The sequence below is a fragment of the Anoplopoma fimbria genome, chromosome 6, assembly GCF_027596085.1.
Source record: "Anoplopoma fimbria isolate UVic2021 breed Golden Eagle Sablefish chromosome 6, Afim_UVic_2022, whole genome shotgun sequence".
NCBI lineage: Eukaryota > Metazoa > Chordata > Actinopteri > Perciformes > Anoplopomatidae > Anoplopoma > Anoplopoma fimbria.
Genome location: NC_072454.1, coordinates 12,475,635 through 12,502,362, shown reverse-complemented (window position 1 = coordinate 12,502,362; position 26,728 = coordinate 12,475,635). Strand labels below are relative to the sequence as shown.

The following is a 26,728-nucleotide window of genomic DNA, read 5'->3' as shown; positions in this document are numbered from 1 at the left end:
GACGATGGGAATAAAAAAAAACATAGTCTGAGACAGCAGCAAGGCTTCCAGAAGCAGCAACATTACTACATCAGTTAACGAGTCCTCAATGTTGCACAAGTCTGTAAGAACTGAAACTGTGTGACTGTCCACAGCGATGAGTCTGAGCTCTGACTGGCAGTGTGATCAACACCGAGGTGTTACATGCCGAGAGGAGGATGGCCTGACAGTCAGCAGCCAATGGACAAAGGGGCTGATGTCACTGTTGGGGCATCACAGATCAGCAGTGGTGGGACCACTTACAGGACATTTGGACGGGAATCAGACTGGCGGCTGGACTCTGGAGCAGACTGCAGCTTTTTGTACAAAAACACAACTAACTGCAACAAACAAATCGCATTTACTGCGTCAACACAGAGCAAAGAGCAAAGTTTTTAGTGGTTTTCTTTGACTTGCCATTAAGTCATTCACCAGAAGAGGGCGCCAGTTCACATATGCTTCAAATGGTTGAAAGATGTGTTGATAACAAACACTAAATCCTCTTAATTAAAGACCTCAGGAGGGAAATTCTCTTTTTGCACACCCACTGCTGAGCATAGCAGGGTGTTTAAAGTTCAAAGTCTGCAAGAGTGAACTGCAAAATATTAAGAACTGTCTGCACCAACAGATATCTGTCCTCCAGGAATCCTTAAGGAATGTTCAAACAATATATGCAGCTATTTTAAATATGTATCTTGGGGTTGTAAGTACAAGAGCGTTAGATTGTGGGTGATACAGGCGAGCAAAGCATGAAGAGCAGAGATCCCCATCTGAATAGGCATGCAGACAGGAGACAATGATGTCAATTAACAGGCACAGCATGTCCAAAAACTGGAGGCAAGATGAAGATAAAAACACTAGAGATTTTTAACTCCAATCACACTTGAGTTACTGGTTGGATCAGTATAGAAATGCACATTGTGTAGACTGACATAACTGTAAAGATCCTGAGGTTTCCCCATCAAGTCAAATGTGCTATAGTAATGTGTTTAAAACAATACCCAATGAAAACACATTTTCACATGATTCATTTACACATAAGCTCATGCTTTTGGGACATTTAATACATTAAATATATTTTCTTTTTAATAATATTGTTTGTCACAGTGCATAGTTTGTCAACAAAAGTTTCAATTATGACACAAACTTTATTTTCCATTTTTAAAACTAAGCACCCCGTTTCTATTATTTCTAACAGTGACTGTTAGTGACACACAGTTAAGCACTCTGTTGCTTTTAATTAGTTCTTAGTAGTATAGTTTATGAACTCCCTTTAAAAGTAGTTCATTATCAGTAGTGGTTTTTATTGTCGTACCTACAAGCCACTGATAAAGAATGTAATAGAAATGGTATGATCGTATTTTTTTATTCAGTATACTAATAAGGAATATTACAGAATTTCAACAAAAACAGCAAAACATATTTTTTGTCACAAGTAGAAAATTTGGTTTATTTACGGTACATACAGTGGGCAAAAACATTCTTTGAAAAAAATGTGCCATCTTTAAGGCATTCAAACTTCAAGAAGTTAACACTGTAAAAAAAGTGTTGCTTGCTCTTTATAAGAGGAAGTGTGACAAATATCACATCATTATCATTAATGATATAACAAGTTTTGGATCTTGTTTTAGAGCAAAATGTTTGGTTACACAAATGTTAAATCACAGTAACCCATTTTTTTGTTTGTTAGGAATTTGTTGAATGGTCCCTCTTTTTCATTACAAATAAGGGATTTTAATTTTTGAAGTGTTCCTTAAAAACAGACAGACACCAAACACCTGTGATTAGACAGATAATTTAAGCCCTAATTTATTTCCATAACTTGCACTTTTATTCATTTTTTCTTTTCTTTTTTTAAATCAGGTGTGCAACCCACCTAAGGCAATTGGGCAAGAGTCCTGACACATGTTTCAATAATATATATCACACAGCACAAAAGGTAAATCCTTCATTAGCCTTGTCTGAGGGAGACCTTAACTCTGAGTGTATTTCAAATGAATACAAAATAAATGTAAATATATATCTCTTTTCAGATTAAGAGTGAGATGTCTGGTCCTATGTTTCAGTCTGAGTGTGAGGCGGCTTCACTACTCAACCAGAGGTATACGATGCGTCACACTAGAGAGCTTTATCCTCATTAAGAACCCCTCTTGTACAGTTGAAGACAGTGGATGTGAAAACATCCCAAAGTATAACACATCTGTACTGTATTCACCGGGGGTTACTCAGGTATGATAAATAAGGGCAGTTCAATTAAGTGTTGACTGTCTTGGTGTTGGCCTTGAACACAGCAGCTTATGATTTAGTAAGACTACTACTATCTTACCCTAAAATAAAGAAAACCTTAGCTTATAGTCGACAGACAAAAACAAAGATGGAACTCCACTCAATGTGGAGTGAGACGAAGCAGTACTGACAGAAGTTAAGAGCGAAAGGCCCTCAGTATCGCCTGTAGAGAAACCTCATTGTTAAGAGTTTCAATAAAGCTTCAAAGTGCCAAAGACTATTAATAAATAGCACATTAACAAATAAGATATACAGTAAATTATTCTGTAATCACTGCTTTTACACACTGCTCACACAGACTTCTTCTGGTTGTCCTGCTGCCAAAAAGAGATTTTAAATCCCAATTAGCCTTTATTCAATTCTCTTTGTGCCTGTTTTATATATTATGGTGAAAAGCTGTGCTTGCACATGTAGCCACGTCACTGGCTGTGACTAATAGTTGGTGAGGACACTTCAAAACTTAAAAGGAGACCCACACAATTTATGGAAAGTCTACAACTCTCAAAAGCCAATATTAGTCTCAGGAGGAGGTTTATCTTATAATCAGAAGCATGGTAATCACCCCTAACCACCACTGAAATTCTGCTATATCTGTCGCTACGTTCCGTCTTGGTTCGACACATAGGTATCAGCTGCAGAGTTGGCAGCTAGTGGGACTCAGCCACTTTTGTTGCTGCCGTCGCCCGTTCGCTTCATGCGCGCAACGATGATTTCCTTCGACACCCTCTTGGGGTCCTTGGCCAAACCCATGAAGCACATGGTGTCTATGAAGGCGGTGGTGAGGTTGAGCTTGCAGCCGAACTCACTGGTGGCGTAGTCAAAGGGGAATGTGTGGTGGTAGTTGTGGAAGCCTTCGCCTAAAAAATAAATAAAAAAAAAAAAGCAAAAACAAAAGATTTTAGTGTTTCGCTGAGCGTCATAAGTTAATCGCATGAATGAAGATATGCATGCAACAATTATATGGTTAATTTTCCACTCATTCAAAACACATCACAGGATGGTAGCACAGTGACAAACCGCTATGGGCAACATGTGACCTGATAATGTTCTTTGATGCTAAGTGAAAAGTGAATTAGGGAGCTTTTTTTGGATTTGAAATTCTTAAAGGCTGAATGACATGTAATGAAATTTACAAGCTACCAAAGACCGGGCTATCAGATTTGCTAAATTAGTCCGTTATCATTACGACACATCCTAGTTGGCATGGTTACAGAAGGGATGTGCCGGCAGCCTTAGGAGATACGACACCTATGAATCTCATGGGGGATTGCAGTAGAACACGTCTCATCAACAAGGTTGAAATAATGAAGCCGTCACAGGTTATACTGGCGGTACAGGTACAAGCTGTACTCTGGACAACTTGTTGGAGAAATGTATACATCTGTTATTCAAACCCCTTTGGCCTGGTAGTAAACAATCAAGGAGACTACTTTTGTGTTGATGAACATTGAGGTAATCAGAAACTTTCAAAAGTGAACATAAGTGGAAAATGCTTGAAAAAAGGCAAGCGGCAACAGTCTCTACTACTCAGTTTAATAAGAACGTGTTTACTACAGCTAAATAAAATAAAAAATGGACTTTGTAAAGTTTCCAATAGATTCTGTCCTTTATTTGCTTTCAAAGTTATAAAATTTAGTTTCATGCAACACAAAAACAAAAAGGAATTTTGATGGGGATCGACCTTAAAAAGACTGCATTGATATACAATTGAAAGCAAAGAAAAGACTGCCAGAATTGCGCAGTCTTGTGTAATCACTAGTTAGCTTGTGAATTTGTTGCCCATTTGCAGCCAACAATGCTCTTTGCTGTTTGCAGCATCACACCCCCGTGGTGTCAGCCACCACAAATAAAAGTCTTGACTTGAGGAAAACAATGATACTGAAATATCCCAGTGTCCAACTCTAAAAGGGAACATCTAAATACACAGCTCGAAATCTGACCACCTCTGAAGTTCAAAGCTTAAACTGGCACAGGGACAAAACAAACATTGATCACTGGATAAGCAAACTGTCCCAGTACAGATGCCAGACTGAATCCGCTTTGAGGGAGCCCAAACTGTGGTTGACTGGACAAGACAAGCTTTCAACAAGGGATGAGAAGATGATTCAAATATCCCTCATAAAAAAAAAAAGGCACTTTATTCACAAAATACTTATGTAGTCAAAATACAGTGACACATACTGTAGGACAAATACAAAATAACGACCAGGCTGTTTCCTTACCTATGGCACTGAGAGCAACCAGCCGGTTTTCCCGCGGGTTAATGGTCTGGTCATAAGGCCTGTTGCCCCAGATGTGTGCAGCGCTGTTGACCAGCCAGGTGGCATTGAGCATCACGGCGTATCTCAGGAGTCCAGGGACGAAGTATCCCACCGCCAAGGATTCACCCCAGAAGTACCAGGGCACAAACGTGGGCACGAAGAAGCAAAGGATCACCACGGAGAGCTTGTAGTGCCTGAAATAAAAAAAAAAAAAACCATTTTATAATGATGTAAATTGTCTCTTTAAAATTAAACTTTTCTGGTCTCATGGCAGATTTGGGAAATGTATAGATTATATAATCACACAATACACTATGGTTAAAATGAATATTGCATCTCATGTGTTTAATTTAATTGTAAAACCATAAAAAAAAAATCTGTACCCATACCAGGGTAAAGGGTCCCATAAAAATACACAAATTGAATCCTACATTGTTACGAGGGGAATTATAAATATGTTAAAATAATTAACCCCCTTTGGCTGAGAGCGGAAGTGAAAATGTCCAGAACAGTGGATTTGTTGACAGTGGACATCAAAGTGCCAAGCTGTGATTTGATCCCTGGTCCAAAATGCAACGCTTATCAGTAGATCCTGGATATCAAGTGCTATCTTGGTCAATATAACCCAGACTACAACATCCTGTACTACTTGGGGGGGGGAATTACTTTTAATTACCGGCCACAAAATAAACCCCTGCAAATACTTTCGGAAACATCCACTCTGCATAAGCGATATATTCAGTGGCAACATTCAGCGCTATTGCAGGACCTAGTGCTACATTCGTATCGCATACTTTCGGTAGCAAAGGTGTGAAGGACACGGTGATGATAGTGTTGGGCCTTTGTCTGTCTCAGATTAACAGTCAAATCCCCCCCCCCATTTCTTATTATTGAATCTTGTATATGATATTAAGTTTTGATAACATGTGGACTCTCAGTTTAGTCTATCAGGTCTGCATATTTATACCTTCAGCGAGACACAGTTTATATAAAAAATAAAATAAAATCTGGGTAATGTTTGCTCACCGTCTCTGAAACATAACCACTGTATCTGCCTTCAGGTCGGACAGCTCCAGTTTTTTGCCCTTCTCGATGACGTCGGGATGTTTGCGAACCATCAGCCAACCGATGTGGGCGAAGAAGAACCCCCGCGTGGCATTGTGAGGGTCAGCGTCCGTCTCAGAGTACTTGTGGTGGACCCGATGGTCCCTCGCCCACTCGTAGATGTCATTCTGCTCGCAAAGAGACAGAGATAGTGAAGATTACACGAGGCACGCATAAAACATGCATGACACTATCAGATAATCAGATTTAGGCTAGAGATAACAAAGCAATAAATGCATAGCACTAACATTACATCATTTTACTGACATCACCACACCATTGCCACTTTGTTTTTGCTGATGTGAAGAATGTTGAGCATTAGAGTAGCTTTTAGATCCCCCTTCAGGCAGGTTTTATGACATATAGAAATGCTCAACTTACAATAATACTGTTTTTTTCCCCTCCAATTGCCCAATTGAAAATTAATCAAGCCCCGCATTAGACTGTAAAGTTTTCACAATCCATATCACACTTTGTTGCATACTGGATCAAGAATGGCTTGTTGTGAATCCTGCCGTACATCCATGTGTTAAACTCTTGGAATCTTTCCCCTTTAAAAGATGAATCTGAAACTGCCTTTTAGTGTCAAACTCGCATAGCTCATTCTGCACAGTAAAGCTCAAACATCACAGTCAAGGGACAATGAGCTAAAAAACACAATTTTTGAGTTAAGGGAGAGATAAAGATGAAGCAGCAGCTGCCAAGGGATACACGTGGAAATATTTTGCCACATTTCCCCCTCTGGTGATCATTAAAAGGCGCATCTTTTCTTATGTTTACATTTGTTCCTGTTTTACCTGAAAGGCCATGGAGTTGGCGAGAGCGAGGAAGACTCGCAGAGGGAAAGAGGCCTTGTAGGATCTGTGGCTCCATAGTCTGTGCGCGCCAGCAGTCACACCGAGAGCACTGATGAGGTAGCACACTGCAGCTGGAAGAAAGAGGTGGAAAGGACAGATATCTTAGGGGAAACTGTCACCACCACAGTGAGATTAATTTTACACCCGTGAGAGCAGAGTCACTGGGACATCATGTTCTTTCCATTACACCCTGGCCTCTTTGTTCAGAGGAAAGTCATTTACGTGGGGAGATGGGACAGTGGGCGCACGCAGGTCTGCACTCACTTTTGTTGTTTCTAAAACTGCTGAATGTGTTTCTATGTGAAGCCCAGACAAGACTACCCAGGATTTGAGACCCGGGGGCTTCTGACTGGCAAAGAGCATTCTGTTGTGGTGCCACACAGCTCACAATGGGATGTCTATGGGAATGGTGATTGTGCTTTGTCTTCCCCGGTGAAATAATATGCAGCGCAGCATTGCAAAGAGAGGGGGAAATTATGCAGAGCCAGAGTGGAAACAAAGTTAAGACTGTTCGGGAATTCGTGTCATGCCTCAACAGTCTACATATATATATAGGGAATACATTGTAATTATTCAGCCGACAGTTTGTCTATTATCAGTGAAATTCAAATGCTTCTAATTTGGGACATTCAAAACATTCAAACAAGCCTAACTTATTTTCTTTACAATCAGCCACAGGTTGGGGCTCTCAAAGACAGTTTTGCACACATTTCAATGGATTTGTTAAAAATCAAAAAAAAAAAAAAAAAAAAAGGCCAGAGTGACTCATTCTCCATTACTCCCATAGGCATGACCCCCCCCACCCCCCAGGCTGCATGTATTGTAGTTGGCAATGATCACACAACATCAGCACATTCTCTGCTACGACTGTGGCCTACAGGGTAAAAAAAAAAAAAAAATGCTCGTCTGCTATAATATAGTAAATACTTACTCCAAGCAAGAGTTGAAACCGATGCAAGAGGAAGGAGAACAAATCCATAAAGGGCACTGGAATGAAGGAGACACATCAGGATGATATTTCTCCACACCAGCATCCTCGGCGGTTTTGGACCCTCTTTCTCTGAATAGGTGTCGTCAAAAACATCCTCCACCGTCGAGGAGGTCTCCGCCATGGCACCGCCGATCTGTTGCTTGCCATCGTGATGATTCCTTGTTTCCGTTTCAGTCATTTCGCTGGAAGAAGAAGAAGAAAAAGAAGAAGAAAAAAAAAGGGGGCTCTGTTAAAAAAAAAAAAAAAAGAGGCAGTGCGCAGCAAGAAAAAGAAGAGTGAGAGAGATGTTGCTCTGTTAAATGCGCACGGTGGGGATGCAGGAGCGGAGCGCAGAGAGGAAAGTACGGCGGCTGGCTGAGTACATGCAGCAAGAATAAAAAAAATCGCAAAGTGACTAAAAAGCGTCGCGCTCTTGTTGTACTGGTGAAATATGTGCGATGTGTCACTGCTGGGGGGTTGTTATGCAAGTGTTTATTGCTCTTGTAAAAAAAAAAAAAAAAAAAAAAAAAAAAACGGTATGTAAAATAGCGGATGTTGCTCTCAGAAGTCATACCACCTCCCACCGCTGGATAACGTTGCCGGAGACAGACACCCCGACACGGTCATGAGATGCTGCGTAGGACTCATGGTCATGTCTCAACATAACCACTTTGTTTTTAAAACGTCTAATGATCTCAGTATGCAGATTATATGTGATTTAATTCATTAAAAAAAAAACAGCAGGCGTGGAAAAAACAGGCTGCCACTCCTCTTTTTTTTTTTTTTTTTTTTTTTTTTTTTTACTGCCCGGCTGCTCGTGGCACTTATTGGACATTATGTCACAATTGTTGCAGCAGGAAGAGGCACCCATTTGTAGTCAGATGTAGCCTGAAAACAAATGGGTGCAATGGTGAAAAAAAAACTTACATACATATATATGCATTGAAGATGGATTAATGCAACACTTCCTGTGTGCAGCTAGACGATGAACTTTCTCCTTGGTTGCTAAGCTAACGGGGCTAATCGGATGGTGGGCGTGTTGGACAAAAGTTTGTCTGCTGATGTTAGCTGCACAGTGCTAACGTTAGCATTGTGGTTTCCACGCAGACCAAAAGAATGAATGAAGGCGCGTGCATTAAAAAAGGTTAGACGTGCCACACGTGTTGAACCAGTCGGGTGGCAGTGATGCGGTGCGAAAATAAAAGTTATGTCGTATAAATGTCTCCGGTGAAAACACAGCAGTGACGCAACTTAGTCAAATACCACAGAGGCACAATTTGCATGTGACACACTCGGGCGTCTCTGCAGAAATGTCCGGTTTCAAAAATGCCTTCTCGGTCGGGTGTACTCACCGGGCTGCTGAGCGAGGCTGCGGGGGATCCGTGATGTGTGGAGGTGAAGATGAAAGAGAGAAGAAGTGAAGACGAGTAACTGGTGCGCTGATCCCCGGTTACTGAAGTCCTAGCTGCTCTGCTGAGGTCGTTTTAAAGCAATTGGTCGACGAGGAAATTGATGCCACAGGCTGTGAATACCCTATTGGCTGTTTGCTTAGGTTAACCCCCCTCCGTTTTTTCCTCCCCCTCCTCTCACCCCCACAATCAGTACTTTTTATTAATGTATTTGCCCATTTCACAATCTTTCAAATCCACCCTCTTGATCTTATTATGGCTCTTTTAATCTGATGAAACGTTGCAAGATGTTGTAAAAACAGGCCAAATTCATCTACCACCATTATGTCATACAGCAGTGACTCCCAGTATGACATTTGGCCATCAACACATTTGCACACTGTGTACGTGCAAAGGGACATTTGTTTTGCAAGCTTCAGTTAATTTCAAAGTCTAGTCTGGAATGGTGGTGAACTCAATATGAGCAAATATAGCCCAACTTTTGGTTGATACAATACATTTTTCCAGTAGAATACAATACCAGTTAAAAGTTTGGACACACCTTCTCATTCAACTACTTTGAAGAATCTAAAATATAAAAACATATTCTGGTTTGTTGAGCATTTGTTTGTTTACCACATAATTCCATATGTGTTCCTTCATAGTTTGGATGTCTTCAATATTAATCTACAATGTAGAAAAAAATAAAAATAAAGAAAAAACATTGAATGAGAAGGTGTGTCCAAACTTTTGACTGGTACTGTACATTGAAAAGATTTCCCTCAGATGTTGATATCAACTGTCAAAGATGGAAGAGGCAGGACATCTTAGTGAAAATAATTTACTGTGTTAAAATTTGCTGCACAGATGTGATTATTATATGCATCAGACTTTGTACTTTTCTCAAACATGTACTTTTGGTGAATAAACCACAAATGTATTATGTACAAAGTCTTTTATTCAAAAGGTCTTTCCTAGTTTTGCAAAAGTAAGCCATAAGAGAAGCAGAAATGAGTAATATATGAGAATATCAAACACATAGATAGCACATAGATAGTGTTGTTGGGGTAAAAAAGAAAAATCCCCAGTATCAGTGCTTATCCTGCATCATCATCCCATTACTTAACTTCAGAGATAAAAAACTCCCTATCTAAAAAGGCAAGGCCGCCCTTGTTGCAATGTATGACTTCACATAAACGGTAGTTACCCTCTGCTCGCTCTACTGTACACTCATGATATGTTATTGACCCTTAGTAAACTGGAATGAATGGGATGTCTCCTAAAAAAATGTCTCAGAAGAAGTTGTAATGGCACCATCTGCTGGACAAATACAGCTACTACAAGGCAAACGAAGAGAAGTACTTAAACCTACGACATGAGTTGGACACAGTATTAGGGATATCACAATATAATGAAATCTAATGGGATAGCCCTGCAGCAAATGTTGTGAAGCGTATCATGTATACACACTGTGTAAAAGATGCATTGACTCCACTCTAATGTCCCCTCCCACCTGCTAACTAACCAGACAAAGAAAGGTGTAAGATGTCTACATGAACAGCAAAATCACAGTAGTGCGGATAAGACGATCTGCTGAAAATTAATCAGCAGCAACATTTGCTGGCTTCAACTTCTCAAATGTGTGAACTCGTCTATATGTTTATTAAATGAATATATAATATGAGTTTTGGATTTGTTGGTTTGTGCAAAACAAGCAATTTGAAAGCATCACCTTGCAGTATATTTTCTGATATTTTATAGAGCACAAAATTAATCAAAATAAATTATGAAAACTAACAATTTGTTGCAGCCCTAAAACAAAGTACTGAAGGGGATCTATTCAATCAAATACGTGAAAACACCTTTGTGGGTGAACCATGGGTGGAAGATAACCCATTATCATTTATCATACATCATTATTCAACGCCCCATTAGCTCTTGAAAGCCACCACCAGCTGTTGAAAAGTTAAAGATCTCCTCTGAACCCAAAAACACCTGCTACCTCTCAAAAAGAAGCACCACTTCACAATGAGGGGTATGTGGGAACATATCCACAGGCACAGCCAGAGTTGGAGTAAACGCCTCTCCTGTGAGTTTCTTCTCGGGGTCCGGAGCACAACAAAGCTCCCTGAAGTTCCTCATAGCCTCCCCATCCGGTTTACAGGAAACATAGACCAGCCTGCGGATGGCAGGTTGGTTTCGCAAAGCTCGGACCACTCTGTGGTGCAGACCAGCTCGAGCTGGGTTTACCACAGCTGCAACAGGTCCGCCACATGCGGAGCTCAACTGGGACATTAGGCCAGGAAGCACCACCTCCGCCTTCCCCGGGATAAACTCACAGTTCAGTACATTATTGAGAGCTGCGTTGTGTCGAGCATCTTCCACCGCCTGTTCTATGAGCTCTATACCAATAATTCTGTCCACTCTGGGAGATGTGGTAATGCCAATGGCACCCGTCCCACAGCACACATCCAAGAGAGTACCACCGACTTTTGTTCTGCCTCCACCCTCTGCAGGGTCTGGGACGCTCAGGTGTCTCACTGTGCTGTATAGCACCTCAGCAGCTGCCTGGTTCACCTGGAAAAAGGCATCGGCAGAAATGCGGAATTTGTAGCCCAGCACCTGTGAGCGACAAAACAAAAACAATATGTAAAAACAAAAACATAGATATACATGGATTTTGTGGTACCCGCTTTCCTTTGTCTAGTATCACAAATTCAGTACTTATAGGGTAATTTACATGTTGATGTCATCTTGAACAATGGCTGTGGAAATAGTTGGATAATAGTTTATGAGTTAATAAACTAATAATCTGTACCAGAAAGCCTGCATTACAAACGGCGTATGGACTCATGGGCATTTACCATGTGAGTAGGGTCTAACTGGAAGATGCTATCATATTACATTATGGGAAATGTAGGACACAGTATTTAAGATAAGATTACATTACATTACATTTACATTACAGTCATTTAGCAGACGCTTTTATCCAAAGCGACTTACAGGAAGTGTATTCAACATAGGTATTCAAGAGAACTACTAGTCACCAGAAGTCATAAGTGCATCTCCTTTCTTAAACAAGCATCTTAAAGCATAAACCAGAGCAAAAGTATAGTGCAGAGGCAAATTACTACGAAAACAATAATTGCAACAGACTAATACGAATATAATAAGTGCTACAAACTACTACGAATAGGATAAGTGCAGTAAACGAATACGAATTCAATAAGTGCAGCGAACTGATACGAATACAGTGAGTGCAACAACTAATACAAATACAATAAGTGCTACGAGGAAGGCTCCGGGTAGTACGTCATGAAGAGGTGAGTTTTCAGCCTGCGCCCAAAGATGGGCAGCGACTCTGCTGTCCTGACGTCAGTGGGGAGTTCATTCCACCACTGAGGGGCCAGGACAGAAAAAAGCTGTGACCGGGTGGATCGGCCGCAGGGACCTCTGAGCGACGGGGCAGCCAATCGCCACGAGGCAAGATAAGATAAGATAAGATAAGATAATCCTTTATTAGTCCCGCAGCGGGGACATTTACAGGATTACAGCAGCATAGGTTATAGTGCAAACAAGAGACATAGTAAAAGAAAAACAAGATAAAAAAAAAAAGTATTATATAAATAAGCAATAAAAACAGTAAAGAATCCACAATAACTGAAATATTTCTGGAAATTGATCCATAGTCATGAATACAATTCAGGATATCCTGGTCTTCAGTGGTGGAATGTGAGTACAATTACTCAAGTAGTGTACTTAAGAACACTTTTTAGGTACTTCCTTTAGTATTTCCTTTTCATGCTACTTGATACCACAATTCCTAGTGACATATTGTACTTTTTACTCCACTACTTTTATTTAAAACCTTTAGTTACTATCTGGATTTTAATCAACTGATACATTATGATATATTATTACAGGTTAAGCTATCTAGCAGTACATGAGGTAATTCAAATTGACCCAACCTTTAACTGTTGAACACATTACTACATTCATACTTATAATCCAGTAATATAGTTGATTCTGAAATGGATCTTTCTCTAAATAATGAATACTTTTATTTTTGGTACATTAAGCAGTAACAGAGTATTTTTACACTGGTGAATTGCTAAGTTAAACATCTGAGTACTTCCTCCACTACCGCTAGTCTGTTCTGCATCAATTTGGACAATGCTTTGTTAAAATCTGTCTCTTGCACGTCACCCAACTTTCTGGAAGTCTAATATTATTTATTATTTTTATGGCTGATAATTGGCTGATTTTGAGAAACATTTTCTCCCAAGTATGCCATTTAATGACACCATGAATTGGCAACAGAATAAATGCATCACCATGTTAAAAACATGTAATTGCGGTGCGATTGGCATGTGTAAAAGGGTAAAGCTATATTATGCAGCCGCATTTGAATCAAGACAAAAATTGTTAATAAATACTGAGTACCCTAACAATTCTGCTGTACTTGAAACACGTCTGTCATTTTGCCCTAATGGTTGTACATTACCTCTTCGTATATGTGTGGCTGACCATGCAGGAGCTGGTAGGGGGATTCCTCATGAGTGCAGCGAGTCATGGTGCTCTCCTGGAACAACAGTGAGTCCAACTGACAGACCAATCCAGGCCCCCGCGTGAAGTACTCCACCAGGTCAGCCTTGTGGACGGCCACCTCATCTGGAGTGAGCGCCTGTGGATGAAAGTACACTATCGCCATGGTGCGGCCATCTGCGTTGGTCCTCACTGTGACCTCTCTCCAGTGACCCCCAGTGTGGAACAGCAGGCAGGGCTCCAGGGACGAAAGGCGGATGAAGTCCTGATAACACTTGGCTACCAGATTGTGCTTCATAGGCATGTTGAGCAGGTGGTCTCCGTTGACGCAGACAATGTTTCCCCTCTTGGCTGTACCCACGTAAAAACCAACCGTCTTTGGGTTTCCATCCACTCCTCTGTTTACAGAAAACGTAGACTTGTTGCGGTAGCCATCCCTTACTGGCGATGGCAGAACAGGCAAGACAGGGAAGCTGGGTTTACTTCTGACAGCTGATGATTGTAAGTCACCTGTGAGATGCACGGAGAGCTGAGACAGAATCCTTTCCTGATGCTTTTGCTTGAACTCAAGTTGCTCATCATAACTCAGCCTCCACAGAGGAGTGACCACATCAGCCAGCCTTTCCTCCCAGGACAGATGATCAGAACAGGGAGATGACTTCTGACTTTTTCTCCACTGTCTCTTCGGTGCTGGTTTCCTCTGGCCATCTGAGATAACGCCATTAGTCGAAAACAACAGGCAGGTTTGCCTCACTGTAACATTATACAGAATATTACACTTGCCAAATATAACTGACCTGCTGTGTGAAGCTGCTAAAGCCATTTTGACTTTAGAGGAAGTAACTATAATAGCTGAGGGTTCTGCAAGTGTCACAAAGACGATCAGTGCATATATATATATTTATATATATATATTCATATAAAAAAAAAAATGAACACCATTGAATTTAAGTATCACAGTTCAAAACCCTATCTCCACTCGTGTGTATGAAGGGCATGCTCGCTGTTCCGCTCAACTGCTGTGACGTATTATTCGAGCGCCGGAGCGCTTGTACGCGTCATCACCGCGCGTCCTGGAGCAAGTAAACATTTCCGCTGTGTCGCGATGGACTCAAACAAGGACGAAGCGGAGCGGTGCATTAAAATAGCCCTGATCGCCATTAAAAACAACCAGCCGGACAAATCCAGGAAGTTCTTGGAGAAAGCACAGCGCCTGTTCCCGACAGATCAGGCAAAAAGTACGTCGAGTAAACGTCTGGTTTGGTGGAGATTTCATGTCGTTTTAAGGAGGAGGGGGGGGGGCATCGCTGTAAAAAATACTAGCTAACGTTAGCATAACCATGTTAACGTTACACCAGCTGCTCCAAGCCCGCACTGGTATTTGTAGTCCGTCAGCCCCGCCCCCACCCGTGAATACCGCAACATATTTGGTTTCTCGGTGTCCTAAAGTGTTGTTTATTCGCGTTTACGCCTTTGACGTCCTTGTTAGCCGCTAGCGTTGACGAGCTAGCCGTTAGCTCACCAAGCTAATCGTTTAAGACTTAAGGGTGTCGTCCTCGAATAATGTGACTCCCGTCTTCTTTGCAGACTTGTTAGAGTTGTTGGCGCAGAATGGGAAGCCTCCAGATGAGAACGGAGACGGACCCACCATGAGACACCGCAGCCCCGGAGAGGAGCCCGACGGGTCCGCACAGGGGGCCACGGACCCGGGGAAGCCCTACACCGCAGACCAGATGGACGCTGTCAGAAAGTCAGTGCACGTGTGACTCTGTGTGAATCTGTGCTTTTTGTTTGAGTGATAATGTTACTAGACACAGCTGACAAGATGAAGAGCCCCACTGCCTGCTTTACTCCACATCACATCAATCATATTGTGACATGTTGGTTAAATGTATGTGAATCCACATTTAATCTTTTAAGGCAGTGGTTCTCAAATGGGGGTACGTGAGATTTAAAAAATATATATTTAAAATTGGCATCCTTTCAAAAACCCTTTAAAAATTGTTATTGAATAAATATTCAATAAAATATAAATGTAAGTTCATCAACTGAATTTAATGCAACAATGCAATTTTCAGTGTTTAATAAATCAGACACTGATGGCAGAGCGCTGTGTATTTCATCTTTTTTTCCAACCTAAAATGCTTTGCGCTGGTTAGAGGGTACTTGGCTGAAAAAATATTTCACAGGGGGTACATCACTGAAAAGAGGTTGAGAACCACTGTTTTAAGGTGTAGGGGATGTGGTCTGTGAACAGATATGCAGTTAATAACTGACATTGTGTGATGTTTAAAAGCAGTTAGAATTCAATTTGTTTCCATGTCAAATAAATGATTTCAGTTCTGCCTCTAGATGATTTAGATTTGTAATGAAATAATATGGGGACAACAAACCAATGTGATTTTTCAGACATTAAGTAAAGCTGAATTTAAAGATTTTGATTTGTTGAAGAGATTTGAAAAGTACCATCAATTACAGTACCAGTTAAAAGTTTGGACACACCTTCTCATTCAACTACTTTGAAGAATCTAAAATATAAAACATATTCTGGTTTGTTGAGCATTTGTTTGTTTACCACATAATGCCATATGTGTTCCTTCATAGTTTGGATGTCTTCAATATTAATCTACAATGTAGAAAAAAAATAAAGAAAAACCATTGAATGAGAAGGTGTGTCCAAACTTTTGACTGTTACTGTATATGACAATATTTCGGAATGGCAAAATGAAATCAGGAAGTGAAGTGAGTTTTTCGTTTTGCTGGCTGACCATTCACTGTGATACTTAAAGTTGTCGTAGAGAGCGATCCACATTCTCAGAAACACTTTAAGAATGTACGGATTCAATCAAGTCTAATGTGTTTTGTGCCACAATGAAAAGTGTTTGTGGCATTACTGTTACCTTAAGAGGTATGTCACATTTAATATTACAGGAGATGTATTTATATGTTGTGTTTCCTCTCAATGTGATAACTGTCTCTGGTTGGTGTTTTTTGGTTTGTTTGTTTTTTTCTTACTGCAGGATTAAGAGCTGTAAAGATTATTACCAAATTCTCGGGGTTGAAAAGACAGCCTCTGAGGAGGATCTTAAAAAAGCTTACAGAAAGCTAGCTCTAAAATTTCACCCAGATAAAAATCACGCACCTGGAGCTACGGAGGCATTTAAAGGTAAATTTAAAGTTATCTCCAGTGCTGTTCTATGGAGGACAGTTGAATGTAAGCTTACAAAGTGCCATTACCTGGGGGCTTTTTTGTGTGTTTTCAGCTATTGGTAATGCGTATGCTGTGCTGAGTAACACTGACAAACGAAGGCAGTATGACCAGTATGGAGAGGAGAGAACACACCCAACTAGGCAGAGACAACATCGTGATTTTGAAGCAGACATCTCACCCGAGGACCTCTTCAACATGTTCTTTGGTGGAGGCTTCCCGTCAAGTAAGTAGAAGGCAGATGAAAAAAGGCTTAGTTAGGATGTTGTTTTACTTTTCTGCAGCTCCATGGAGGCCCAAGAGTATTTTGCTTTTCATGTTTGGAGTAACATGTTTACACGCCTCTGCAACCCATTTGAGAGCAAGCCAGACTTCTTCACTGTGTTCTTCGTAACCTGAGCGTTGGGTATTATGATAGTGGTTTTGCATGTTCTATGCTGTTTGCTCTACTCAGCCCTAATCAGCTATCATTCCCTGGCTAGAGTCAATGCGATAGAGCTCCACAGAGCTGTCTGACCAGCTGTTCAGCCTTTTGAATCTCTGTATTATTTGACTCCCTTGTTGCTTTTCATCTATCAAAGCAAAAAAAAAGTGCGAAGCCAGGCTAAACAGAACTTTATTGTGCTATTATCTTATCATAAATATGCTATTGACTGTTCTTACATTTTTTTTCAGGTAACGTACACGTTTACAGAAATGGAAGAATGCACTTTGCACACCATAATAGGCAAGAAAGACGAGAACAACAGAGAGATGTAAGTCCTTTATATAATACCATAATGCCGCTTGCTTCTTATAACAGCTGATGAACTGTATGCTCTGCAAGGAATAACTAATCAAATGCTTGTTTGTTTTTTCTGTCTTTGGACAGGGAGGTCTGGCTCTGTTTGTCCAGCTGATGCCCATCTTAATCCTCATAATTGTTTCTGCTCTTAGCCAGATGATGGTCACACAGCCTCCCTACAGCCTTAGCTACCGCCCGTAAGTGTTTTAACCACTCAAAGAGCTTTCTGAGGTTGTGTGAAATGTCTTATCTTTCTCACTCTCAGTTAATGTGTATTCTCTACACATCAGGTCAGCTGGACATATTCACAAAAGGCATACATCAAACCTGAAGGTGCTTTTCTATGTGGGAGATCGCTTCAATGAAGAATATTCTGGGAATAACCTGAAGAATGTTGAAAGAAGTGTAGAAGAAGACTACATCTCCAACCTCAGAAACAACTGTTGGAAGGAGAAGCAGCAGAGTAAGTTTGCAGTAGAGGCTGTACCCAACAATTATTGTAAAATGCCTGTTCTTTCTCAATTATTCAGTTGATCGTTAGTTAACTAGTACGACTTGACAGTTCGGCAACTGTACAGCATGCCTTCTTGATTTCAGTTCATTAGTGACATGAAATAACATTGTTTGAGTTAATAACAATGACTTTAAAAGGATTCACTTAACAGATGTCATATTAAAGCAGTCGTTGATTGATGCTACATCCAAACTAATTCCTTTTTTTTCGTTTTTCCCCAAAAAAGTGCTAAAACGCTTGTGTGCACCGAGGTTTTCTGCGTAAACGTATTGGTGTGGATGTAGCCTGAGACCGAGCGTACTGACATACTCTCCTCTTGTTCTTTCAGAGGAAGGCTTGCTGTATCGTGCTCGTTACTTTGGGGATTCTGAGTTGTATCAAAGGGCCCAGAGAATGGGGACTCCCAGCTGTTCCAGACTATCTGAGATTCAGGTTCTACTGGATGGCTAGAAACCACTTGTGCACATATGGGTAAGTTGCCTCAACCATCATAGCGCCATCACAGTATAATTGCGACTGTATTTATTTATAGTTTATTTGACAGGGACAGTTAGATCGAGAATCTGAAAGCATCCATCGAATGCAAGTATCGTGGTGTTTAAGATGTTAACACCTGTCCCTAGAAGGGTTTATAACACACTCTTCATTACAGTTGGCAGTTTTCCAAAGCATACCAAATGTTTTTGGACTGACTCCAAACTTTAACGGCTGCTGTTGCCATTAATTAAAATGTAACTTTCTGCCTCCAATATGTAATCTATTGCAGCATTTAGTCCGTTTTATTTGTGCTCGTTTACTTATTGACACATGGTAAAGCAGTTGCAAGCAGGGACCGACACCTGATATTTAAGAATCAGCCACGTTGTCTCAGATGTCAGTGTTTCCCACGAGCACTTTACTGCATCAACAAGAAGGGTTTAAAACAGGTCCAGCTCACAGCAGCATAACCATGTGATGTCAGAACTATGACCCATAAAAAAAGACAACTCAATAGTTCATTTGATGGATTAGCTATCTTGAGCAAGGGTCCAGTCTCTGCAAGTTGGTTTTAATACTGAAATGAACAAAGACCAATGACTGTCTGGAAGTTGGAAAATACATCTAAAAAAATATATTGTATGATTTGAAAAATGTTGCACAGCTATGTGCGGGATGAGCATTGTGCAAAAATGTCTTTGTTCAATTTCTTTGTGTAGCTGTTTCACTGATACTGAGCATTGCAAAAGTGATGGTGATAATGATAATCTGTGTAGATTTTTGGGGGGTTTTCTTTGCATGTAAAGGAATCTAATCAGAGTACATTCCATGTATAATGACGACTGCATAGCTATCAGTATTTTCTTTTTCTTTTTTCGCAGGTTCGTCGGTACTTGAATCTAATTAGAAGAAATCGGTCGGAGCCCACTGAAATTGGAGCATATTTCTGCAGCAAACCAAGAGAATCAAAAATGCCTTACGTGCAGTGGGCAGCAGACCTCATCAGGGAACCTCTCTGCAACTTGGTGTAGATTGACTTCCTGTAGAACTATGAGAAGCTTTGAGTTGACTGCTGACATTTTTTTACTCTAGTGTCTTCAGGATGGTGGGAGTCCGCTGGGCTTCACGGTGGAAAGTAAGAGCATAGTTGTCTATTTGAATGGTTAACAAAGCATAGTTGTCTATTTGAAAGGTTAACAAAGCTGCTAAGATTAGCTTTCTCTGTCCCAGTCTTTTTTTGTTTTCCTTAAACATTTTTGAGAAACCTCATGGCCTTCTCATAGACAAATGTCTGAGCCACTCACAAGGAAAGTGTGTAATTTTTTATAGTTCTTAACCAATGTAAATATTCATTTTACTTTTAACAGTGCAGGGTTTTTTGGAGTTAATATCATTTACTATAATGTTATTTTGTGGATTTGCTTGTAGCCTGTTGGATCATAAGTATTGAAAATCGTTGCACAAATTAAAGTAAACCATATTTATTAAATTAACATGCTAAAATTGTATAAAAGTTTCTTTGAATTAAATTTGTCCAATGGTTAACCGGTGCATATTTTCTCTTTTAAACAAGACTAAGAGTCTACAGCCATGCTGCTGGCCGTACTTAAGCACAGATTTTTTTAAGCTAAATGTAATGTTAGCATTTAAAGCATGCTCACGATGACAATGTTAATTGCTGATGCTAAGCAGGTGTAATGTTTATCATGTTCAGCGTGTAGGCACCAAAACACAAATTACAGCTGAAGGTCATAATTTTTGCAGGTATTTGTTCAGAAACCACACATTTGGTCACATTTTTACCTGATGATTGCAAAAGATGAAAAATGGGGGAGTAATCAGTCATTATAATTATTTTGTAGGGAACATGAACATCAGAACCGGATTTAATGGCAATTCAACCAATATCTTGTTACATTTAACTTTAAACCTCAAATTTGACCTGACGATGGCACTATATGAAATGTTAATCACCAACGTTTTTTAGGATTCATCCTCTGGGAACCATGAGTATCTTTTATTGCAGTCCATATAATCGTTATATTTAAGTCTTGACCAAAGTGGTGGACCAACAGACTGATGTTGTCATCCCTAATACCACACCGCATAGTTACACATTCACACACACGCACACACTCATTTCATGTTATGACAAGTCATTGATTGCTTACAAGTTAGAAGTTAATAAAAAATAATTTATTTGTTTATGTTTAAAATACAAAACACATGTTTCAGGTCATATTTGACTATCAAATACATAAGTTGTTCCTTTTAAGGGTGTAACTTTACATTCATAGGAAAGAAACTGACCCATGTTCAAGCATGAATCTTCACAGTTTTTAGTCACCTCCATCCAGGTGTGCAGCTGCCATTAGTCATAAGTTGGTTCCTGGGAAAGCTTGATAGGCTTGTAATACACTGGTAACTCACAACCATCTTGTTTGACATTTGATTTGTGTTAAAGCCTTAAGATATTGTCTTTTAAAAAGACAATGCTTAACCAGCCAGCCTCCTTCTACAGTAGGCCTACACGTGAATTCAGTTAAGCTAATCGGGGACAGGAGCCGTTGGTCAGCAGCACTCCTCAATCAACAGCTCCCCTGAACAATACAGTTTCCTCTTAATAGCCCTAAAGCTCGTACACAGCTTCAGAGTGTCTCGGTGTCTTGCGGATGTCTCTGGTGACTTGTTCCCCTTGAAGAGCTTCTGAACCTTTGGCCACAGTCCACTGGACTCCAGCCTCAGCACCAGGGTCACGTGGAAGGTTGAGACCAGGGTGGCATCCACTGCTATTTGGTCCACAGTACATAGGGAGCCCTGGTCCCCCTTGTCCACACACAGGTCGATGAGCGCTCCCCTGAGGCCACAGGGCTCACTGACAGCCAGGTGCAGCAGCTCTTGACTGATACTGTGCAGTAAATGGTCGGGTAAGATGAGTTTGGAGCAGCCCAGGATGTTTGAAGCGTCGTTGAGACTTTGTGATATCGTTGCAACAACCTCAGTAGCCAGAGTTTCCTCCAGGGGATAACAGAAGAAACTGCTGTCTGATTCTGACAGGGACATGTCTGCCATGGATCCTAAAAAAACAAAAGAATAAAAGGTTAAAGTCTTGTCTGGTAGTGTAGGACTCACTAAAAAGAATGAGGTCATCAGTAGAAGCCTCTGCCTCCCTTTAACCCTTTTGTTCTTTTGTCAGTTCATGCTCCCTCTAACAAGTGCAAATCCAACTGAAATAAAACTAAATAACATTTTCAAATGAACACAATAGAGCATCCTCATACAAAAAGGCCTGCATCACTCACCCGTTTCGCTTCTGCTGCAGTGATGGTCATCTGTGATCCTCTGATTGATCCCCTTCAGCTCCGTCAGCCTCTGCAGCAGGCTGCCCCAGGACAGCCGCTTTGGACCCCTGTCCTCCGCTGGAGAAGGAGGAAAACTGCCGTCCAGGGAGTGATTGCTATAAAAAGACATGTTGGTTTTTTTTTTACAAACAAACCGATTATAGAAAAGAAAAAGGGGAAAAAAAAAAAAAGTGCTATGGTATCCTAAAACGGTGGGTCCCCCCTCCTGAGCCGGAGCAGCTGGAAAACACACTGCAACAATGGAACAAAGCGTTAAATATCCAAGCCAGGAGGCCCCGCCCTCTGTGTTTATCAACCAATGAGGTTCCAGCTCACGTATTCAGCTCTCTATCCTGCCTGGTAACATTTTTGGTCCCTTTGATGAGGCAAAGGCCAGGCCCCATTGACCCTGCAGGCGCCCGACCCCCAACCAAACGCAACTTTATGTTCGCCCACCATTCTTTGACTTAAAATGTAACATTAAACGGCCAAATCAGCGCCCTTAGTAAAACAAATTAAAAATAAATAAATAATATATAATAATAATATGACACACCCTCTCTCGGTTTGGGATAAAAAGATATGATGAAATAGCTGTGGGAAGATTCATGTCTGTCAAGTGGCAGACTAAATTGACACGTACCACACGTACGTCTGGTGTTTGCTGTAAATGATCGGAAACTGACGAGTTCTGACGTTATGTTTCAAAAAATCACTGATTACTCAATATAGCACTTTTAAGTTGCACAATGTACTTTTGTAATATTTTTCTTATAAGGTAACTTTTCTGACGTCTGCTTAAAACCTCAAAAGTCAGAAGGGGGATTTTTGTATAGATTATTGAACATATCAATACTTCTTTTAAACATGTGCGTCAATTTATTTAATTTGGGAGAATATTGTTCATGATTTCCACAAATCTGCGATTCTTAGAGAAACTAAGAGTATTGGCTATCTGGACTTTTAGGATCAACCTCTTTGACTCCTGACTTCAGGCACGTAGACTTACACACATACATGGACCCTCCCCCACTCCTTTAAAACAACCCTCTCGTCTTGCCTAGGATCCACATGAACATTATCATCATCACTTGGTCAACGTGTTCACAGTGTGTGTGCTTTTTTCAAATCAATAGTTCATACGGTCTCTTGTGGCCTTTAAAAGCTGAATTATTTCTTAGAAATGGGAGTATGGCCTACTGTATTAGATTTTAATAGTATAAAAAATAAAATACTTACTACCGCACAGCATAGCTCAGCCCCAGTACCTATGAACAAAAACTGTCCATACTTTGGAGAATATATAACATCTAGAATATTTGTACATGGAGTCAGGATTTTATTGTGTTAGACTTTAACTCTGAAGCTCCGTTGGGAGGAAACCATAGGTGGAAAAGCAGGACTGCGTTTAGTCCTGGTGTAATACACTGCACATGCAGATGAGGGCGCATCTGCACCACCTTTAAAACAGACAACGAAGAAGCTTCAATCCAAACGGAGTCTCTGTGTGTGCATGACTGCATGTAAAATGTTTGAGCCTGAGTGCACCTATTGTTTTGAGTGAATGTGCCTGAACACACGATCTTTGACATAGATCCGTCTACATGCATGTGCACTTTGATAGTCACAACTGTGTTTTTTCCCCTTCTTTACTGTGTCACTGCATATGAATAGAAAATTGTGTCTTTTTACTAAGCTTAAGCTTCTCTGCTACACCATATGGGGCTAAACATTATTCGCAGGATGTCATGGGGAAAAAAGTAAAATGGGTAAGAGGAAATAAAGCTTGACAGGCATTGTGTTTTACAGTTCAAATAGGCCTGAGAGAGCTGTTAGGAGAGCCAGCCTCGGGCTGTGTAAATCATATATAATACATCAGCTACCAAATGGATTCTTAAGAATGGATTTTTGTTTTTGGAACAATTTGCTTTATCTGAGGTGCACTGTAGTGCATCACAAAGAAACACCTTTGCTTCCTATATTTTTCGCTCTCAGATAACTATTTGTTATAGTAATTGGTGAGAAAGGAACCGGAGCAATTATCAGGCACTTAAATGTAGAATGTAATATATTTACACCTGATTTAGCTTAGATACAGCTTTCTCCTCCAGACTCTTAAATATGCTCACATTGTTAAGTAATTCAGGAGGGGGTAAAAGGGTCCCTGGATAGTGTTTGCCAGGCTGTAGCTATAGCAACAACATGCTGTTTGTGAGCAGGGTCCTAGTTGTAGTGTAATAATCTTGGTTGCCTCATTTTGTTATCATTACTCATGACATGAAAATATAATAAATAATAATAAAGTATCATTCCATCTCCATGATAAATATTCCAGCATGTAGCAGTTCCTGTGTCATCTGAGCCCTGTGTTTTTCTGGAAATCCTTAAGCTCTGAGTGCAGGACTCACTGCTTCACCTGAAGTTGGATCTTGTACAGTGTTCCATTTAGGTTTTGATTTATTGCTGGAGGAAGCAGAAACAGACCTGCACTCTCGAGGGGGCCAGGAGAAACTGTGATGTTTGGCAAGTTTTGCTGAGATGCACACTCTACAAATCATTAAAACTTTACACACCAACTTCAGATAGCCAACACTTTTTTGGGGTGGATATTAGCTTAATGGAGGGTTAGGACTTAATTTTTGGTTGACCTTGAATTAGAAAAAAATAAGTGTGAGGGTTTTATTTGTTTATGAGCTTAGCTTAAACCACCTGAAAAACCCCTTGGACAAAAAAAATGTAAGCTGCCTTCAAAATCACATTCTTTTTCTTTTTACTTTCAGTACATACTGGAGCTGCCTTTACAAAGTATGTACTGTTGCATGCAGAATGGACATATTTCTTAGTCATAACATGGAACCTTGAACTTTGACCCTCTTGCTCATAAATCCGCCATGCAGAGGATTGTGGGTCAAAATTGGCCAATAACCCAGAAAAATGGGTATTGGAAGGCACAGGTATCCTTACCTCACTTTCTCTTGCCCCAACACTTTATCTCCTCTCTTTTGATGACATGAACCACCCTTCCACTCCACTGATTACTGAAACACAATAAAGGTGTGCAAGCTGCTGATGTTAACGACTCTATAGTATAATAATACTTTTTTTGAGCGCATTTTAAAATAATGTTTCAGAGAAGGTTTAGCAGGAGAGCAGTGTAGTTTATATAAAAACAATAGGCCCTTTTCACAGACGCCATGTTGACATGCCATTGCAGGGTAAACACAGGTGTACCTAATAACAATAATCCATTTTAATGAATGCTTTCTGTCTTGGGTTCTGATGCATTGTTCACCTGTTTGATATATCTCTGTGTTGTGATTTTAATTTCAGATTAACTATCCTGTACTTGTATTGTATACAATATTTAAATAAGGCCTTTTCATCTATTTGTTGTCAGTGGAAGGACATGAGCACCAAATTCAAATGTATTCAAGGTATTCCCTTCTTTCCCTTCTCTGACTACCGGCTTGACATATAACACCCAAAGGAACTGGATGATTTGCAGTTTCCAGTTTTTGTTGTCATACCTTATCATTGATATCGATTGAATGTCATGACGCACAGAGGCTGCATTCCTAAGTGATAGGTGCAGGAGTGAGAAAGTCAATGCATACATGATGAACCACATGACATCAGACAGAGAAAAGGATCCTGATCATTATTTATAAGTACTCTTACCGTGACTTGTCCCTGAGTGAAGCCATCTCTCATTTTAGAACCGTGTGCATTATTTAGCAATGCTGCCAATGTTTCTGCTTTTTGTGTTTGCTTTTTTGAGTTAAACAAGACGTGTAGGGCTGTTGTGACTGCTCTTTGAATCTAACAGTATTCTGGACATCATTTACATGTTTATATTATTTTTTAAGACTAATGTTAAATGTGCATTATAGTTTCTATTATTTTACGTAAAAAGGAATAGTTGGACATTTAGGGTTTTTTTTTGCAATAAATTAGATGAGAAGATTAATACCACTATTTCTAAACTGAATATGAAGTAAGCGCTAGCAGCCAGTTGGCTTAGCTTAGCACAAAGACTGGAAACATGAGGAAACAGCTCTGTGCAACTAAATCCATCCATCAACACCTGAAAAGATGAACCCCTTGTCATCCTATATGACTTGTACAGTAGCTACGGTATTTATCCTTAAGGTTCCTAAACATGAAACACAAAGCAACAACTTTATAATCTGAGCAGCATTGATTTAGTCTCAATGAATGGCCAATGGCTACCAAGCGTATGTCTAAGCATGCAAGGTGCCTGTTCTTGATGACAGTAGACACCACCTTTTCTCATTGAGCATCATCTGATCTTTACATTTCTTGCCAACACAATTAGATTCCCTGTCTTTGCTTCACAAAGAATCCAACCTGGGGCAACCACACTCCCATGACTGACAGGAACGTCTTTTCCCCTAGCTTTTATAAAGGGATTACCTGAAACCCCCTGTGGCTCGGTGACTCTAGGATTACTCAGCCCCTTTTCTCTTTAACTTGCTCCAGAAAATGAGATGCACATTGTTGGCCTGCCATGTTCTGCCCTCCTCTTTCTCTGGATGCCTGCTCTGTGACTGTCACATCACATCTGTCTGTGGGATCGTGACCGGGGCCTGTGCCTGACTCCCAGTGCAGCCGCCTCAAGGTTTTCACCTTGTATGTGCCTTAAAAGATGCATAACGTTAATCACAAGGCCATTTTGCTTGATTTGACTCATTGCTTTTAGTTTGATTAATGTCACTGAGGACGACGCAGGCTGATTGCAGCAGCTGCAGAGCGATATGTTAAAATGCATCAGTATGAACGTCACGATGATATTAGTTGATAGCAGAGAGTACTAACTGAGGACAGCCCAGCTCAAACCAACTGCATTATGCAAATTTGTTGTTTGTACACATAAATATTTCTTACCAATCTGAGTGCATAGCTGTGTTGTGAAAAGAAATGAGGGTCACACTTGCAGTATGTATCCCATACTCTA

At 40.4% G+C, this 26,728-nt stretch overlaps 4 protein-coding genes across 5 annotated transcripts; 1 reads left to right on the top strand and 3 right to left on the bottom strand.

The window, feature by feature from the left end:
• Positions 1-1,368: 1,368 nt before the first annotated feature.
• Positions 1,369-8,974, bottom strand: scdb (stearoyl-CoA desaturase b). Its single transcript, XM_054599872.1, has 6 exons — positions 8,849-8,974; positions 7,458-7,699; positions 6,467-6,597; positions 5,592-5,797; positions 4,527-4,759; positions 1,369-3,161 (listed from the first exon to the last, which is right to left on the bottom strand). The coding sequence occupies exons 2-6, from the start codon at positions 7,693-7,695 to the stop codon at positions 2,962-2,964; spliced, it is 1,008 nt and encodes a 335-aa protein (XP_054455847.1). The 5' UTR covers positions 7,696-7,699; positions 8,849-8,974; the 3' UTR covers positions 1,369-2,961.
• An 882-nt stretch (positions 8,975-9,856) lies between these two features.
• trmt2b (tRNA methyltransferase 2 homolog B) lies at positions 9,857-14,349 on the bottom strand. Its single transcript, XM_054600349.1, has 2 exons — positions 13,389-14,349; positions 9,857-11,506 (listed from the first exon to the last, which is right to left on the bottom strand). Exons 1-2 carry the CDS (start codon positions 14,250-14,252, stop codon positions 10,883-10,885), a joined length of 1,488 nt encoding a protein of 495 aa, XP_054456324.1. The 5' UTR covers positions 14,253-14,349; the 3' UTR covers positions 9,857-10,882.
• On the top strand, positions 12,598-19,942 carry dnajb12a (DnaJ heat shock protein family (Hsp40) member B12a). Of its 2 annotated transcripts, none has more exons than XM_054600351.1 (9): positions 12,598-12,616; positions 15,017-15,179; positions 16,450-16,595; positions 16,693-16,863; positions 17,313-17,392; positions 17,509-17,618; positions 17,712-17,884; positions 18,264-18,406; positions 19,294-19,942. In XM_054600351.1, the coding sequence occupies exons 2-8, from the start codon at positions 15,079-15,081 to the stop codon at positions 18,383-18,385; spliced, it is 903 nt and encodes a 300-aa protein (XP_054456326.1). In that variant the 5' UTR covers positions 12,598-12,616; positions 15,017-15,078; the 3' UTR covers positions 18,386-18,406; positions 19,294-19,942. The 2 variants fall into 2 exon arrangements, with proteins under 2 accessions (XP_054456326.1, XP_054456325.1); XM_054600350.1 differs by lacking the exon at positions 12,598-12,616 and adding an exon at positions 14,424-14,667.
• Positions 19,943-20,682: 740 nt separating this feature from the next.
• Positions 20,683-21,883, bottom strand: LOC129092639 (DNA damage-inducible transcript 4 protein-like). The gene is made up of 2 exons (XM_054600650.1): positions 21,715-21,883; positions 20,683-21,489 (listed from the first exon to the last, which is right to left on the bottom strand). The coding sequence occupies exons 1-2, from the start codon at positions 21,881-21,883 to the stop codon at positions 20,984-20,986; spliced, it is 675 nt and encodes a 224-aa protein (XP_054456625.1). The 3' UTR covers positions 20,683-20,983.
• Between the last annotated feature and the right edge of the window lie 4,845 nt (positions 21,884-26,728).

Coding starts and splice junctions, on each gene's coding strand:
- scdb (XM_054599872.1), bottom strand. CDS start 7,695: ATGACTGAAACGGAAACAAGGAATCATCACGATGGCAAGCAACAGATC. Junction 4,760..5,591: donor GTGGTTATGTTTCAGAGACG/GTGAGCAAACAT, acceptor TTTTTATTTCAG/GCACTACAAGCTCTCCGTGG. Junction 3,162..4,526: donor GGTTGCTCTCAGTGCCATAG/GTAAGGAAACAG, acceptor TTTATTTTTTAG/GCGAAGGCTTCCACAACTAC.
- trmt2b (XM_054600349.1), bottom strand. CDS start 14,252: ATGGCTTTAGCAGCTTCACACAGCAGGTCAGTTATATTTGGCAAGTGT. Junction 11,507..13,388: donor AGCCACACATATACGAAGAG/GTAATGTACAAC, acceptor TGTCGCTCACAG/GTGCTGGGCTACAAATTCCG.
- dnajb12a (XM_054600350.1), top strand. CDS start 14,535: ATGGACTCAAACAAGGACGAAGCGGAGCGGTGCATTAAAATAGCCCTG. Junction 17,619..17,711: donor TACAGCCTTAGCTACCGCCC/GTAAGTGTTTTA, acceptor TCTACACATCAG/GTCAGCTGGACATATTCACA. Junction 17,885..18,263: donor TTGGAAGGAGAAGCAGCAGA/GTAAGTTTGCAG, acceptor TTGTTCTTTCAG/AGGAAGGCTTGCTGTATCGT.
- LOC129092639 (XM_054600650.1), bottom strand. CDS start 21,883: ATGTCTTTTTATAGCAATCACTCCCTGGACGGCAGTTTTCCTCCTTCT. Junction 21,490..21,714: donor CTGCAGCAGAAGCGAAACGG/GTGAGTGATGCA, acceptor TTGTTTTTTTAG/GATCCATGGCAGACATGTCC.